Here is a 16,913-nt window from a genome sequence, read left to right on the forward strand (position 1 = left end):
ACAAAATTATAAACATTTCAGTATGTAAATAAATGCCTACATTATTCTACATAATGAAGTAGTCAGATGATTCTATTTAATTACACAAATAAATTTGGATTTAAGAGAAACCTGGAAGCTATTCTATATAAGAAAAATGAAAGTGGAGAAATACTGTGGGCTTATTAGGTAGAAACTAATTAGATACTAAACTAATAATCTAAACTTATTATATAGAAACTAATGTTTATTAAAACTATCCAAATATATTTTGCCTATATGTAAAACAGGTTCTGGATATAAATACATTTTTAATTTACATATATGTCTACCAGTGCATTTGAAATTTATGTGGAAGTGGGTCCGTTTTTCATTGTGCAAGACTGTCCACAGCATGGTACTGGTCTTCTACTTCTATACCCCACTGCTGTGATAATCAAAAAATATCCTGACAAGTTTGCAAACTGCCTCTTAGTAGGCCCTTGAGAACCCCTTGAGAATCACTGCTCTCTAGTAGCAAACTAATGCAGGAGTGCATCCGCCTGTCCATTTTCCCATAACTGCATGTTTATGATTATGGCAAGCAAACACATTTATGATTTAAAGGTTTTATAATATTGCCATGGTTTCACTTATGAAATGTGAATGGTGAGCCCATCTGGGTCTTTCCAGTCAGTCTTCCCTGGTAGTCTAAACCAGAACACAGTCAAAAGTCAGACATCTACATTAAGGGCAGTGTGAATCACACCATCCTGGATGGCTGGACTCTACTGAACCTCTCTCTGCTAGTTCAGATGGAAGGGAAGTGGTTTTCTCCAGAGTAGTGGTTTTTTTTTTTTTTTTTTAACTTTACAATATTGTATTAGTTTTGCCAAATATCGAAATGAATCCGCCACAGGTATACCTGTGTTCCCCATCCTGAACCCTCCTCCCTCCTCCCTCCCCATACCCTCCCTCTGGGTCGTCCCAGTGAACCAGCCCCAAACATCCAGTATCGTGCATCGTTTTATGTATAAAGGGAAAATTTCTTTTTTTTTTTTTTAAATCAGCTTGCAGGGCTTAGTGTTTTAAAAAATGCAGCTATATTCCATTGTATACTGGTAGAATATACATATGAAATATACCATTGTACTCAAAATAGATAAGACAGCATTAAACTTTATCTTTTATATACAGAAAATGAAAATTTTCAATTGCCAAGAAATTCTAGTGAACTTGAACAATGAGAAATTACTTTTGTCTACTTAAATACTAAAAAGGCTGTGGAAACCTGGATAAAACCTAGATCAACACACCTTGATGATACATATGAAAATATAGCCCCCAGCCTGTAATGAACTGTGTGTATTTTAAAGTTGTCCTGGTTCGAAGTACTTGATATATGTTTCAAATCTAACTTGTCTGTTCATATATTCAGGAAATATGCTGTCAGTAGATGAAATGTGATACTCAGAATGACATGTGTCAGTGACTGTGTGTTCTCATTAACAGCTCCAGCTCCAGCAGTTCCAGTTCCAGGTCCCAAAAGCCATCCCTCTGCATCTTCTGGCAAAATGCTCCTTCCCCAGTGTGGGACATTCATCATTTTAATCAGTGTTTCTGCTATAAATCTTGGTCGCTCTGTAGTCTGATACATTCTTTACTTGTACTTTACATTGTATTTGAAATACAACTACAGGCATCCCACAGAAATCATTGAAGGGAATGATGTATTTTTCACTTGTTGGTCAACATTCAGTTGATAAAACGTGAATTTGTTATTCACTTAGCAAATCTGGTAGTAAACCCAGATATCATAGAATTTGTTTTTCACTTATTTCTATATTAATTTTATGATTGTAAAAAAAAACTGTATACTTTTAATTCAATAAAAGACCTTTAATTTCAGTAGAATTGCCAAATACTGAAAGGCTGTTGCTAAACCATGAAAAGATGCCAGGATTCTTGGCCTCCGGAGGAGAAGAATTCAATCCAGGGCCAGAGACAAGGCTTGATTGCTCAGAGCTTTTGTGTAATAAAGTTTTATTAAAGTTAAAGGAGATAGAGAAAGCTTCTGACATAGGCATCAGAAGGGGGCAGAAAGAGTACCTGCTTGCTAGTGTTAGCAATGGAGATATATACTCTCCAGTGAATCAAAAGAATGTCTGGAGGTTGTAAAGACCTCACCAGACCTACTCCCATAATTTACATTTTAAGATAACAGGATTAGCCAGAAGGTTTAATCCAGAGACTGTCCTCAGGCAGGATACATTATTGTTATATAATCCTAAAGAATGTAGAGGGGAAAAAAGTTTGTCCTTTCTTCCTCCTTGAGAATTCCAGACCCCTCTCTCCTTGGGGACCCCTAGGCTTCTTATCAACCTGCCTAGGAAATGACTCTCAATACTAAAATACCAATAATGCTAGTGGTTAACATGAATTTAATTCCTGAATTAAAATTTTAAAGGTGTTTTACTCATCTTTAAAGGATCAGACTTTGACTTCAAATAGTATATTCTTTCAGTCTCTTCATTTTCCTTCTATATAGGAACACTTTGTATTTTTACAAACACAAGAGTTTACTAAGTATTACACATACACAGTCCCTAACTTGAACCTCATATTAACCTAGGAAGGCAGACAGTACTAAATGAGTATGTGGGCTCAGTAAGAAAGGAGAATGAGGGAAGTACAGTAAGGTGCTCTTTTCCCCAAGAAAAAGAGTGGTTGAATGGTAACTGATTTAGGCATGGGCTTTGATAAGTGACACTTGTTTGCCAACGTTTCAAAAAGAACTTAGGCCATTTTCAGAGATACAGAAAAACTTCCTGAAGTCTAAACTAGGTGTTAAGTGTTCAGTGTGCTTTAATTCTACCATTTACCTCTCTTCATGTTGAGAATTTTGAGTGAACTATCCACAAGAACCATTATGCAGTTCACAGAACGTGTATAAATTGTGCTAGAGAGCACAACTTAGTCCTGAGGCCAAAGTTAGTCTGATTTACATCCAAATCTAGAACTTGGTTATCATTTGCTTGGAGCACAAGTCAGGTACACACCAGGGCTGCTTAGCTATCTAACCAGCTGCATGAACAAGGCCTGTAGCCTGCCTTACACATGTAGTCACCAGCAGAATTGAAACTTAGGAGGCTAACTGGACCTGTCTTTAAAAGGCAGACCCTGAGCCCTGTTTAGGGCTTGTGAAATTAGAAATTAAGAATATGACAGCACAAAAAATTAAAGGCTAGAGAGGTGAGCATGGTTAGCCATCTGTCCAACAGGATGTTGCTCACCGAGGAGCAATTCTCATTTGTTAAATCACTAGTTCTTCCCACAGTAAGAGGGTTGTGCAGAGGGGCAAACTCCTTTCACCTTTGGCTACAAGGATGAGAAAGAGGTGTTAGAAGAAACAGCCCACGAGCCTTGTTTGTGGCTCCTACACAACTGTTAGCTAGTCTGCATCTGGACACATTCCTCCAGTGGTATCTCAGAGGGGGCCTCTGGATACACAGCACACCACACTCCTCGCCATCCTCATAGTAACACAGTGGCAGGGTTCACAGGCTGTTTATGATACCTCTCATCATAAGCCAAAGCATGACGCAGAAATGCAGAGTGAAAGCATTCCAAGAGGGGCTAACATGATGCAGTGAGATGTACCGTGTGTAGTCAGAGAAATTGCTTAAATTATCTGGTTTTAAAGAATGACTATTGCACATTACCATGTCTAATTTAGATTTTCCAGTGTTTTCAGATGCTAATGATGTATTAGAGAATTCTTATATATGAAGTAATTTCTATTTGCTGTACCCTGGTCAAAATACATCAGTACTGAGGGTGAAGTGAAAGTCTCTTAGTCATGTCCACCTCTTTGCAACCCCATGGACTGTAGTCCTTGGAATTCTCCAGGCCAGAATACTGGAGTGGGTAGCCTTTCCCTTCTCCATGGGACCTTCCCAACCCAGGGATCAAACCCAGGTCTCCCGCATTGCAGGCAGATTCTTTACCAGCTGAGCCACAAGGGAAGCCCTTCACTTTGAGGGTGAAGTCAGACTTAAAACCAGGTTAAAATTGAAATACTTGAGTTGTGATTATGATTTAATACTTGTATGAACATCAGTCATCTTTCTCCCAGAACCAAATAAAGCACCAGACAGAATTATATAAAAAGTAATTATAATCAAGAGTTTATTTATGTTTTCATATTTTTTAGAAATAAAGAGGTTTAAAAAACAAAAAACGGTGCAAAAATGATAAAATGTAATTCTTCTGTTATATCCTAATTGCTTACGTGTGTTCTGTAAATTCCAAATAAGTAAAATAATATAAAAATATATATTCAAATCTTTATAGAATGAAAAGAAAACCACATTAATCATTAAATACTCTTGGATTTTCTTTACTCCTCCCACAGATGAATTCACAAATATAAAAACTGACATTTACATTCTGAAGTACAAATCTCCAGCAGCCAAGTAATTATACAGTTTATTTTGTTATGTGCAAAGTAGACATTTCATATTTACTTGCTATGGAAAGCAGAGTACAGGCTCAATGGAGAATAATCATTAAACATTGATTATTTTTAAGAACACTGCTGTTGTAAAAATGTAGAATAGTAAATATTTTTTGGTAATTATGTATTTCTCTTTTAAAGTAATTACAGCTTTTAGATATAAATCTTTAAAAGGCTATCTCTGAAGTGAGGTGACTGTTATTTCAGATTTGATGAATAATAATTTTTCAGTAACCTTCTCAAAAACCAAGTCAGGAGAGAGGATTGTTTTTTCCCCCCTTCCACGTGGTCAGTTTCATTTTTAAAGAAGGCCTGTTGTAACACGAAGATGTATTTCACAAACCTTGAACATAAGTTTGTGAGCTGTCAACTGAAGACACCACCTCTGATGTGGATGGTTTCATTCAATCCATGTTCTACCAACTTGATATCTTCTAAGTCATCTTTTATGATGCTAATCAAGTGGCTAAGGCCTTCCTGTTGTTGCTTCAAATGCTAGAAGGAATCAAAAAAAAAAAATCAATGTATTTCTCTATTAAACTGCAAGCTACTTACAAGAAAAAGGCTTATTTTTCATTATTTTACTAGCAACACAGGACTCAGTTGCTCTCATATGCATATTTTAAAAATTTGCATTGTATCTTTTGCTAACACTTTTAAATACAGTTAAATACTGTGAAAAGCAAAATCAAATATGTAATAAACATAACAGATTTTACAAAAGATGCAGATCTTTACAGATTCCTTTTATCAACCTGTGATAAAAAACCAGTTATATTAAAACAATGTAAGAAGGTACTCAAATATAGATTAACAAAATAATCATTCTGAGAATTTCCATGTTTTCAAGTACAAAGTATAAACTGATAACAGTGGTAACTACTATTGCTAACATTTCAGGTGTTTATATTATTCCCAATTTTACTGCATATATACTCATTCTAATATGTTGGAATTGTTCTCATTTAATTATAAATATGAATATAATCAGGTATATGTATAAATTAAAAGATGCTTACTCCTTGGAAGGAAAGTTATGACCAACCTAGATAGCATATTCAAAAGCAGAGACATTACTTTGCCAACAAAGGTTCGTCTAGTCAAGGCTGTGGTTTTTCCAGTGGTCATGTATGGATGTGAGAGTTGGGACTATAAAGAAAGCTGAGCACCAAAGAATTGATGCTTTTGAACTGGGGTGTTGGAGAAGACTCTCGAGAGTCCCTTGGACTGCAAGGAGATCCATCCAGTCCATCCTGAAAGAGATCAGTCCTGAGTGTTCATTGGGAAGACTGATGTTGAAGCTGAAACTCCAATACTTTGGCCACCTGATGCAAAGAGCTGACTCATTTGAAAAGACCCTGATGTTGGGAAAGACTGAGGGCAGGAGGAGAAGGGGGTGAGAGAGGATGAGATGGTTGGATAGCATCACTGACTCAATGGACATGAGTTTGGGTAAACTCCGGGAGTTGGTGATGGACAGGGAGGCCTGGCATGCTGCAGTCCATGGGTCACAAAGAATTGGACACAACTGAGCGACTGAACTGAACTGATAACTTTTTGAGAACCCAAGAGCCAAACTAGTTTTTAGTTGCATAAAACAGCAATATTCATTCTAAAGCACATAATAAAATTAGATAAATAAGGACATTTATAACTACCTAAAATCCTCAGGCCATGCCAATTAGTCCTATCTAATATGTTCCACAAAGTTTGCCATCTTAATATTTTTAGACAGTTGCTGAATGGATGAACAGCTTTCATTAAACCAATCTGTATTTATACTAATGAAAGTAAGCTAGAGTAGTACTTCGTAATGTTTTCATAGAAGTGAGCCTTAGACAAGTGGTCTGAGGTCTTGGCTCCTGTAGCCTCCACCCAGGTCCCCTGAGGGCTGATGGGATCAGTAACCCTCCCTTCAGCAACTACCATTCTACTCTAGGGTACACCATATGAATGGAATCCTACAACTTTTGTCCTTTCAAATAACCGGCTTATTTCACGTAATGTCTTCAAAGTTCATCCATGATGTGTGTGTGTGTATTAACTGCCTGCCTTTTTAAGGCTAATACTCCATTGTATACATATACCATATTTTGTCTACTTATCCATCTGTTGACACCTGGATTGCTTCCACTTTGGCTACTGTGAATGATGCTTCTATGAACATGGGCATGCAAATATCTGAGTCACTACGTTCAATTCTTACAGGTACATTCCCAGAAGTAGGATAGAGGGACTGTACTACAATTCTGTATTTAATATTTTAAGGAAGCATTTTTCACAGTGCCTGTGTATATCATTTTACATTGCCACTAGCAATGCACGACAGTTCCATTTTCTTTACATCCTCTAAACGTGTTATTTTCTGGAGGGTGTTTTGTTTTGGATAATAGCCATCCTTATGGACGTGAATTCACCTTTTAAAAAGTGCACTCCAGTGGAAAACTTACCTGCTTGATTTCTCGTAACAGATCTGCATCTATGTAATATCTTTCTTCAGATCTGACTGCTCCAAAGTGATTCTGCATCCTGATTTGGGACATCAGTTCATTTAGTCGGCCCTTAAAAATAATACTGAGTTGAATTATAACTGCTCACAACAGCAACCATTTCTAAGAGAATGTTTTAAAAGGATGGATACTACTATAATTAAAGGCATTTCAATTCTCCTTTTGTACTTCATTTGAAACATTAATACAATCATACAATTAATACATGCCCAGTATATCATGATTAAGAGTCTACTTTAGAAAGCAAGTTTTAATTAAAAAGAACATGTACTTAATAAAGAACATGTACTTGGTCTTTTTGAAGACCAAGTAACATTTCTGAGCCACCTGAAACAAATTCTAGCTTTATGGTCTTACCTTAAACTGAGTAGGGGCATTTAGTTCACCCTGAATTGTATCTAGCTGAACTCGCAACTGCTCTTCATCAGCTTGGATGGCATACCCACTCTTCCTCTGAATTTCCTGTTTGATTAGGACCTACACAAAGAAAGCCCAACAATAACAATAGAATTATCTCTCTTCATTTATGCAGGTAATTTTATTACACATCAACTGTTGAAAGAAATTAGCTAAATACAATAGTTAGAATCATAACAGTTCAAGATTTGAATTGTTTGCCCATTCTTATTAGGCAAGTTACATGAATTTTAATGACCACATGATTTTCATGATTAGCCAATAATTAAGCATTCTTATATCGAGGGGGATATACAGTTTCTAGTTTTGACACTCTGAACAATGCTATAATAGTTTTGTGTGTGTATATAATATCTTTATTTACTGGTATAGACTGCCATGAATTCAAGATTGCTGGGTTTAAAGGTAGGTGTGTTCAGTCTTCAGAAGCTGCTAAATTGCTTTCCCAAATATCCTAGCAACTTATGTATTCATAAGACACACATAAGACTACCCTTTTCCACACATTTCTGTCAGCAATAGGTAATGACGTTTAAAGTTTTTCCAATCTGATGAGTACTAAAGCATCACACGATTTTTCTTTTTTAAAAATCTGCATCCCCTTGATTGTTTTTTCTTTCTTGGCCACTTGGCTTCTGGGATCAGTTCAGTTCTTAGTTCCTTGACCAGGGATTGAACCCAGACTCCCTGCAGTGGAATTGGGGAGCTTTAACCACTGGACCACCAGGGGATTCCACCCCTACCTTGAATGTTGAAGGACCATCTTCCACCAGGTAAGAACTACTCCACATCTGCCCTTCTGTGAATTGCCTTTACACATTTGCCTGTATTTCAGCTGGGGTTTTAGGGGTCAAAATGTAGCACTTCTTTGTAAGATAGAAATATTTACAACGAAAATCAGTGCTGTTTCCAAATTCACAATTTTCTTTTTCTAAAATCACTTGACTACTAACAAATGGCTTCTGTTTTCTTTTGCTATACAAAATTTTTGTTAGTCAATTTTGTTTTACAGTTTCTGGTTTTCTGGCTACATGTCTCTTCAATCCCTAGGTTGTTCATGTAGCTTCATAAATTTCTTAAGAGTTAAGTCTTTAATACCCCTTGTTTTTGTATATGGGCTTCCCTGGTGGCTCAGATGGTAAAGAATCTGCCTGCAGTGCGGGAGACCGGGGTTTGATCCCTGGGTTGGGAAGATCCCTTGGAGGACAGCATGGCAATCCACTCCAGTATTCTTACCTGGAGAATCCCCGAGGACAGAAGAACCTGGAGCTAACTGGTACATGGTGTGATACAGTGGTCAAATTTTCCAGATGGATAGACAATTACTAGCATTATTAACTAAACCCAATGAATTGAAATATCACCTTTTTCATATTAAGATACAATGTGCATCTATTTCTGGATTCTCTATTCTGTTCTGTGGATCTTTATGTCTAATCTTACACCAAGCCCATGTTAATTTGATTACAAGAACTTTAAATAGTTTCTAAAATTTGATAAAGCAAGTCCGCTACACTATTTCTTGTTTGTTTTCCTGAATCTATTCTCAAAAGTTATCCTTACTTATGTACTGAAAGATTTTAATCAGTTTGTTTAAAGCTGTAATTCACTCTTAAAATTTATAAAGTAGATATTTTCTTATCTAAGAATATGGTTTAATCTATCTGTGAAAACTTTAATTCAGATTGTATATTTTCCTCACAAATTTATTCCTAAGTATTTTACAATTTTTTCATGATAATGAATGGAATACTCTTATTTCCTTTAATAGTATAAAGAAACACTGATTTCTAAAACACTGATTTTAAAACACTTAACACTGATTTAGTATAAAGAAACACTAAAAATCTCATATTTAGCCATCTTACCACATTAATTCTATTATTTATTTCCTTGGGTTTTCTAGATACAGTCGTATCATCAGCAAAGAGATAATCTCTTTTCATTGTTTTATACTAGTTTAATTACCCTGCTTATTTACAAAAACTTACATATTTTCCTTCCATGTGTTGCTAGGATAAATTATGTTCATAGATCCTGTTATAGAACCAACCGTCCATTCCTGAAATTAACCTTAGTCAAAGTATATTCCTTTAAGAAAAAAATTACATTCCTTTAGAATTTGATAATAGCTGGATTCTCTTATATTTCACTTAGGTTTTCTGCACTTGTTTTCTTTGGTCAGATTTACTGAGTTATAATCCACATACAACAAAATTCACCCTTTTTAGGAGTACAGTTCTATGTATTTAGATGAACACAGGTTACCCATCACCACAATCAAGATATAGAACATTTCTATCACCCGAAAAAGTTCCCTCCTGCTCCTTGTAGTCTCCTCTCCTTTACTGCCGCTCCTAGCAACTACTGATCTATTACATACCTGTTGCTGTGCCTTTTTCATGATATCATATAAATGGAATTATATATAGCCTTTCAGTCTGGTTTATCTTACTTAGCATAATCTGCACCTCTATTAGAATTATCTGTTTATAAATTTTTATTTGGGGGTACTAAAAGCTGATGTAAAATGCTGCAGCTGCTCTGGAAAAAAAATTTGGTTATTGAAAAGGTTGAACACAGAGGTACACATTACCAAGCAATTGCCAACCTTGGTTTATGTATCCCAAGAGAAACAAAAGCATATATCCACATAAACACTTGTACACAAGTGTTAATAGTAACATTCAGAATAGCCAAAAAAGTTTAAACAACCAAAATGTTCATAGATTGATGAAGAGATAAAATCTGTTAATCATACAATGAAATATTTATTCAGCAATAAAAAGGAAGTACTGTTACATGCTACAACATGAATGAACACTGAAAATATTCTGAGAAAGCCAGTCAAAAAATACCACATATTTTATGATTTCATTTATAAGAAGTGTTCAAAAATAGGCAAATCCATAAAAATGCAAAGTTGTTGCCTACAGCTAGGGGGTTTAGGATGAAATGGGGAGTTGCTGCTTATGGGTATGGTGTTTTTTTAAATTTAGAGTGATGCAAATGTTGTAAAACTTGATTGTGATGATGGTTGTACAAAGTTGTGAATATACTAAAAATAAAATAGGTGAATTGTATGGTATATGAATTATATCTTAAACTGTTAAAAAAAACAGCTATATTTTTCTTTTTGTCTGAAATAAAGTAACTTTAGAATTAGCTCATTAATGTTTAGACAAATGAATCTACTTGACCTTTGTGCTTTTTCCGCTGTTGGATCTTTAATAACTTTCCCAATTGCTTCTACGGTGTTTGTCTATTTAAGATGTTTTTTCTGTAGGTCAATTTAAATAATTTCCATTTTGCTAGAAAATCATCTAACATCTAAATTTATTGCCCTGAATTCCACTGTAGTATTTTCTTATTTTCTTGTGTATGTATGTGGTATTATCTCCTTTCTTACTTCTAATTTTTCTTTTGTCTTTAGGCTCATGAGATGAGTCTTTTTTTCCTTCTTCAGATTCATATTTAGCCATTTTAATGGTCTTTTTAAAGAAACAGCTCTTCAACTTATTCTGCTATGATTGTTTTCTGCTTCAATCATTCCACATCATCTTTATTTCCCTCTTACTGGTTCCTTTTGGCTTATCTTGATAATATTTTTCCTTGAGTACTAAGTTCTCTATTTTTTGCATCTTGTATCTTTAAAAAATGAAGTTTTTTAAGGCTATAAATTTTCATCCAAATTTCTGCTATATAATGTTTGTTTTCATGATAATTTCAATTTCATGATAAATTTCAAGTTGGTATTCATTCTTTTATTTCCTTGTTAATTTGCAAGTTCTTTTGTTGCTTTTCATTCATTAATGGTTATACTCGCTATTTTTATGAAAACTAGATATTAATGATCTGATGCATATTTTTGCTATATCATAAAAGATGATTCATTTTCTCACTGCTTTCCTCCTACCCTCTCAATAAAATGCAAGTTTTAGAATATTTTCACTTTCTTCACCCAATCCTCTCCAGAGATCTAACCTCAGAGTTCTAAGTTTTAATGAGAAAGTTTGGTACTTTCAGACTATTATCATTTCCTTTTAGTATTTTTTTTTCTATCGCAAAAATCCATATTTAGCACTTCCATCATGTATATAGTCTTATAAATGTTGAAAAAAAAAATCCAAATCACTACCTGTAAAGTTCTGTGGGAAAGGTCCATAAGTTTCCTCTTGTATTGTGCAATTTTGGCCATGGTTGTAGTTTGATTCTTCTGTAATTCACCAATATCTTCAGATATTATCTGTTTAAAACAATTTTTTAAGGTAAATAAAGTATCACAACTATTAAGTTTACTACACTCAAAAGATGAGCCTGAGATTCATCTCTCAAAATATAAACTCCTTTAAATCTACTTTTGTATTTCTTCCACTTTTGTACATCCAGAAGTTAAAACGTACCATTCAAAAATTTCTTTAGAGCTCCAGGAACTTCAGTGATGAGGCAAAGTGTATAGAATAATAAAACATATTCTTCCGAAGTAACTAAGGAATTTGAATACTATGGAACAGAGCCAACAACCAGGCCATGAAAGTATAAAAGTTAAGATCTATAAAGTGACATGCAGGAGCCTTAAGAGACAATTAAATCTAACTACTTGAAGAAAGTATAGTATACACTATGCTTAGTCGCTCAGTCGTGTCCGACTGTTTGCGACCCTATGGACTGTAGCCCGCCAGGCACCTCTGTCCATGGGGATTCTCCAGGCAAGCATACTGGAGTGGGTTGCCATGCCCTCCTCCAGGGCATCTTCCCAACCCAGGGACCAAACCCAAGTTTCCTGCATTGCAGGTGGCTTCTTTACCGTCTGAGCCACCAAGGAAGCCCTGTATAGTATATGGTCCAATAGCAATTTTAACAGAATACTATGGAGAGATAGGCTCAGAGTGGAGGGAGAAAGGAAGGATATTAATTACACAACTGAGACATTTTTATGTCTCTGCAGATATTTAATTTGTTCTTTGCTTGGCCTAAAATCCTACTGTTCTACCTTATCTTAACCTTACAGAATTAGTTAAAATCCTAGTTCATTAAAGATTCCTGATCAAAATTAACCCCATTATGATTGTTCCTATCATAATTAATCATTCTGTGACACTGGCTTATACTGAGATGTTATAAGTAAGAGTGTAAGAAGATTGTACAAGACATATTTTAGCATGTTTACCTACACGTGTCACCTTTTAAGGAAACTTCAATGCCAGGCCATGTTGAAGGGACACAATTAGGTGACCAAATTTTATGTAACCCAGGCACCCTCTCCATCCCAATTCTGAAAAGTTTGCAGGGCTTCTAGACAACAAGAGTAATTATTATTCTATAGCAGCAATAGTAAGAAAAAATAGAAATGTTACCACTCACAGTATTTATTGACAAACACTAAAACAATCTAGAAATTAACCAAGAAAAAATGCCTACGATTTTTAAAATTTATTTTAAAACTATTAACAAAAGACACAGGAGACTTCAATGAGAAAAGGAACATGTTCATGATGGAATAACTTAATATTACTAAGATTCAATTACATATTTAATGCAATTCCAACTAAAATTCTAGCATTCTGACAAACTCAATTCTAAAACTGTTATAGAAGGATGAAGATCCATAAAGAGCTTTAAAAGTGTGAAAAGAACAAAGGCTGGAGATTCACTCTACCACATATCTTTAAAATATACTGCAAAGCTGTAAGAGTAAAAAAAATGTGAAACTGATTTAAGAACAGACTATATCACATATATATGGAAACTTGGTTTGGTAAATGCTTTGATAAATCATTGAGGAAAGTATCTGTGTTTTGTGGATAACACTGGAAAAAATAAGCTACTATTTAGAGAAAGTTCATATCATATAGTATATATAAAGTGAATTCCATGAGGACAGAAGACTCAACTGTGAAAGGTTAAACTCTACAATAATAGAAAAAAACCTGCAGACTCTAAAGACCTTGGATGAGGAATGATTTCTTAAGAAAATTCCCCAAAAATAAGATACAAGGCCAAAAAAAACAATGGCTATCATTACATTAAAATTAAGATTTTCATAAACAAGACCCTACTTATCACACAGGGAACTATATTTAATATCCTGCAATACACCAAAATGGAAAAGAATATGAAAAAGAATATATATATAAATATATATTAAAAAAACTGAATCACTTTGCTGTACAGGAGAAATTAACACAGCATTGTAAATAACAACAAAATAAAAGTCTTCAACTATGGACACTACAGACGGAATTAGCAGAGAAATAAGAGTAGATTTTCAAATGTTAGACGATGGGATTAAAATCTGGAATAAAAGATGAACTCCTGAAATTCAAAAAGATATGCAGTCCATCAGAAAAACAGGCAAACAATATGAACAATTTTGATCTAGACCAAATGACTAGATACATGCCGCTCTCTCTTTCCTGTTGAAGATAGATGTAAAATGAACAGAATGCATGGGCAACCATCTGAGGACTCTGAATTTGAAGTACCACTGAACTAGCAGTGAGTTTACCGTAATTTTGCCCTCAGTTTGGTTTCAACACAGCCCAAAACCTAGAAGTGGGCATCATGCTGATAACTCCAAGAAAACCTATTACCTCTGGTGCAAGGAGATACATTATGGTATACAGAGAAGAGTTTCTCACTGTTAACACTAGTAATTTGGGCCAGATAATTCAGTGGTACTGTTCTGTACACTGTAGGATGTTTATCAGAATCCTGGCTTCTACCTGCTAGATAACTGTAGCACACACCACCATCACGACCACAACCACCACCCTCGCCCAGCTGTAACAACCGAACAAGTGTCTGGATACTGCCAAATCTGTCCCGGGGGACAAAATCATCACCACACACCCCAATAAGATCTACACTCAACCAATTACTAAAAAAAATGATAGGTGAAATGACAATAAATTAAAAACAGAATACTAAAAAATGTCCAAATAACCCAGAAGAAAACAAAAAAGAGGAAAGAGAGGAAAGAAAAACAGAGCGAACAGTTAACAGTAAGATTGCAGGCCTAAATCTAAATTTTATGCTACCTACAAAAAACTTACTTCAAACATGATAAAGGTAAGTTAAAAGGATGGAAAAGATACAAAATCACTAGTCAAAAGAAAGCTAGAGTGGCTTTATGTGATATCAGAGAAAGCTGACTTCCAAGCAAAGATAATTGCTAAGCATAAAGAGGAACATTATGGTGTATGCCAAGAAAATATAACAATCCTAGATACATATGTACCTAACAGCAAACCTGAAAGGAGAAAAAGACAAATCCATAAGTACAGCCAGAGACTTCAACTGTCCTCTTAAAATAGAACTTGTAGGGCTTCCCTGGTGGTTCAGTGGTTAAGAATCCACTTGCCAATGCAGGAGACATGGATTTGATCCCTGATCTGAAAAGATCCCACATTCCACGGAGTGACCATGACTGTGCCCACAACTGTTAAGCCTGTGCACCACAAACGAAGCCACTGCAATGAGAAGCCCACATACCGCAAAGCTAGAGCAGCCCTCGCTCTCTGCAACTGGAGAAGGCCATGTAGCAGTGAAGACTCGGCACAACCAAAAATAAACAAATTAATTAAAAAAAATAAACAATCAGTAGAAAAATCAACAAGAACTTAGAAGAACTGAGCAATCAAACGGATCTCACTGACACCAACAGAAGACTCCAAGAACAGCAGAACACACATTCTTTTCATAGGCCTATGGATTAAAACCTTTACAAAGTTAAAAGAACTGAAATCATAACAAAAGTTCTCTGACCATAACAGAGTTAGACTAGATAACAACAGAATAAAAGGAAAATCTCCAAACACTTAAACCACAATAGTCAAATAGAACCATCAAAGGAAATAAAAAATATGGCACCTCCCTGGTGGTCCAATGGTTAAGACTCCGAGCTCCCAATGCAGGGGGCCTGGGTTCGATCCCTGGTCAGGGAACTAGGTCCCACGTGATGCAACTAAGAGTTCACATGCCACAACTAAAGATCACACGCGCCTCAAGGAAGATGAACGATCCCGTGTGCCGCAACTGGGGCCCGACACAGACAAATTTTAAAAAAATTTTAATGAATCAAAGATGACAAATACAACATTATCAAAATTTGGGGGATTCAGGTAAAGCAGTACTTAGAAGAAAATTAATAGCATCAAATGCCTTTATTAGAAGTCTCAATACCCTAAGCTGCTACCTTAAGAAACTAGAAAAAGAAGAGAAAAATAAACCCAAAGCAAGTAGAATAAAGGAAATGGTTAAGAGCCAAAATTTATAAAACTGTAAACAGAAAACTAGAAAAAAAGTAAAACCAAGAACTTGCTCTTCGAAAAGATCAATAAAATTGACAAACTTCTAGTAAAACTGACAAAAATAAGCACAAATAATAGCTTCTTTGTCCTTACTTTCAAGAACTTTGGTCACACCCCATTTATAGTACTATGCACAACTCATTTTAAAAGTGATGCCAATAAATTCAGTGTACCTAGTCTAAGATAATCAGTCTGATTTCTGGTGTTGACCATAGGGTGATGTCCATGTGTAGAGTCTTCTCTTGTGTTGTTGGAAGAGGGTGTTTGCTATGACCAGTGCGTTCTGGCAACTCTATTAATAGTCTTTGCCCTGCTTCATTCCATATTCCAAGGCCAAATTTGCCTGTTACTCCAGGTGTTTCTTGACTTCCTACTTTTGCATTCCAGTCCCCTATAATGAAAAGGACATCTTTTTTGGCTGTTAGTTCTAATAGGTCTTGTAGGTCTTCATAGAACTGTTCAGCTTCTTCAGAGTTACTGGTTGGGGCATAGACTTGGATCACCGTGATAACTGAATGGTTTGCCTTGGAAACGAACCGAGATCATTCTGTTGTTTTTGAGATTGCATCCAAGTACTGCATTTCGGACTCTTTTGTTGACCATGATGGCTACTCCATTTCTTCTAAGGGATTTCTACCCACAGTAGTAGATATAATGGTCATCTGAGTTAAATTCACCCATTCCAGTCCATTTGAGTTCGCTGATTTCTAGTATGTCAACGTTCACTCTTGCCATCTCCTGTTTGACCACTTCCAATTTGCCTTGATTCATGGACCTAACATTCCAGGTTCCTATGCAATATTGCTCTTTACAGCATCGGACCTTGCTTCTATCACCAGTCACATCCACAACTGGATATGTTTTTGCTTTGGCTCCATCCATTCATTCTTTCTGGAGTTATTTCTCCACTGATCTCCAGTAGTATATTGGGCACCTACTGACCTGGAGTTCCTCTTTCAGTATACTATCATTTTGCCTTTTCATACTGTTCATGGGGTTCTCAAGGCATGAATACTAAAGTGGTTTGCCATTCCCTTCTCCAGCCAAAGATGGAGAAGCTCTATACAGTCAGCAAAAACAAGACTGGGAGCTGACTGTGGCTCAGATCATGAACTCCTTGTCGCCAAATTCAGACTTAAATTGAAGAAAGTAGGGAAAACCACTAGACCATTCAGGTATGACCTAAATCAAATCCCTTAT

At 35.7% G+C, this 16,913-nt stretch overlaps 2 protein-coding genes across 10 annotated transcripts in view; one reads left to right on the forward strand and one right to left on the reverse strand.

Moving 5' to 3' along the window:
* ART3 (ADP-ribosyltransferase 3 (inactive)) overlaps positions 1–1,866 on the forward strand; it is a 143,750-nt gene extending 141,884 nt beyond the window's left edge. For all 8 annotated transcript variants that reach the window (XM_070791613.1, XM_070791608.1, XM_019962983.2 and 5 more), the window contains one exon: positions 1,471–1,866. In XM_070791613.1, the coding sequence (XP_070647714.1) occupies positions 1,471–1,610 (140 nt within the window). In that variant the 3' untranslated portion in view covers positions 1,611–1,866. The remainder of the gene's footprint in view (positions 1–1,470) is intronic.
* Positions 1,867–4,117: 2,251 nt separating this feature from the next.
* Positions 4,118–16,913, reverse strand: part of NUP54 (nucleoporin 54) — a 32,946-nt gene continuing 20,150 nt past the window's right edge. For both annotated transcript variants that reach the window (XM_070791605.1, XM_070791606.1), the window contains 4 exons: positions 11,540–11,647; positions 7,342–7,461; positions 6,925–7,035; positions 4,118–4,969 (listed from right to left, as the gene is read on the reverse strand). In XM_070791605.1, coding sequence (XP_070647706.1) covers positions 4,841–4,969; positions 6,925–7,035; positions 7,342–7,461; positions 11,540–11,647 — 468 coding nt within the window. In that variant the 3' untranslated portion in view covers positions 4,118–4,840. The remainder of the gene's footprint in view (positions 4,970–6,924; positions 7,036–7,341; positions 7,462–11,539; positions 11,648–16,913) is intronic.

The sequence above is a fragment of the Bos indicus genome, chromosome 6 (genome assembly GCF_029378745.1).
Source record: "Bos indicus isolate NIAB-ARS_2022 breed Sahiwal x Tharparkar chromosome 6, NIAB-ARS_B.indTharparkar_mat_pri_1.0, whole genome shotgun sequence".
Lineage (NCBI taxonomy): Eukaryota > Metazoa > Chordata > Mammalia > Artiodactyla > Bovidae > Bos > Bos indicus.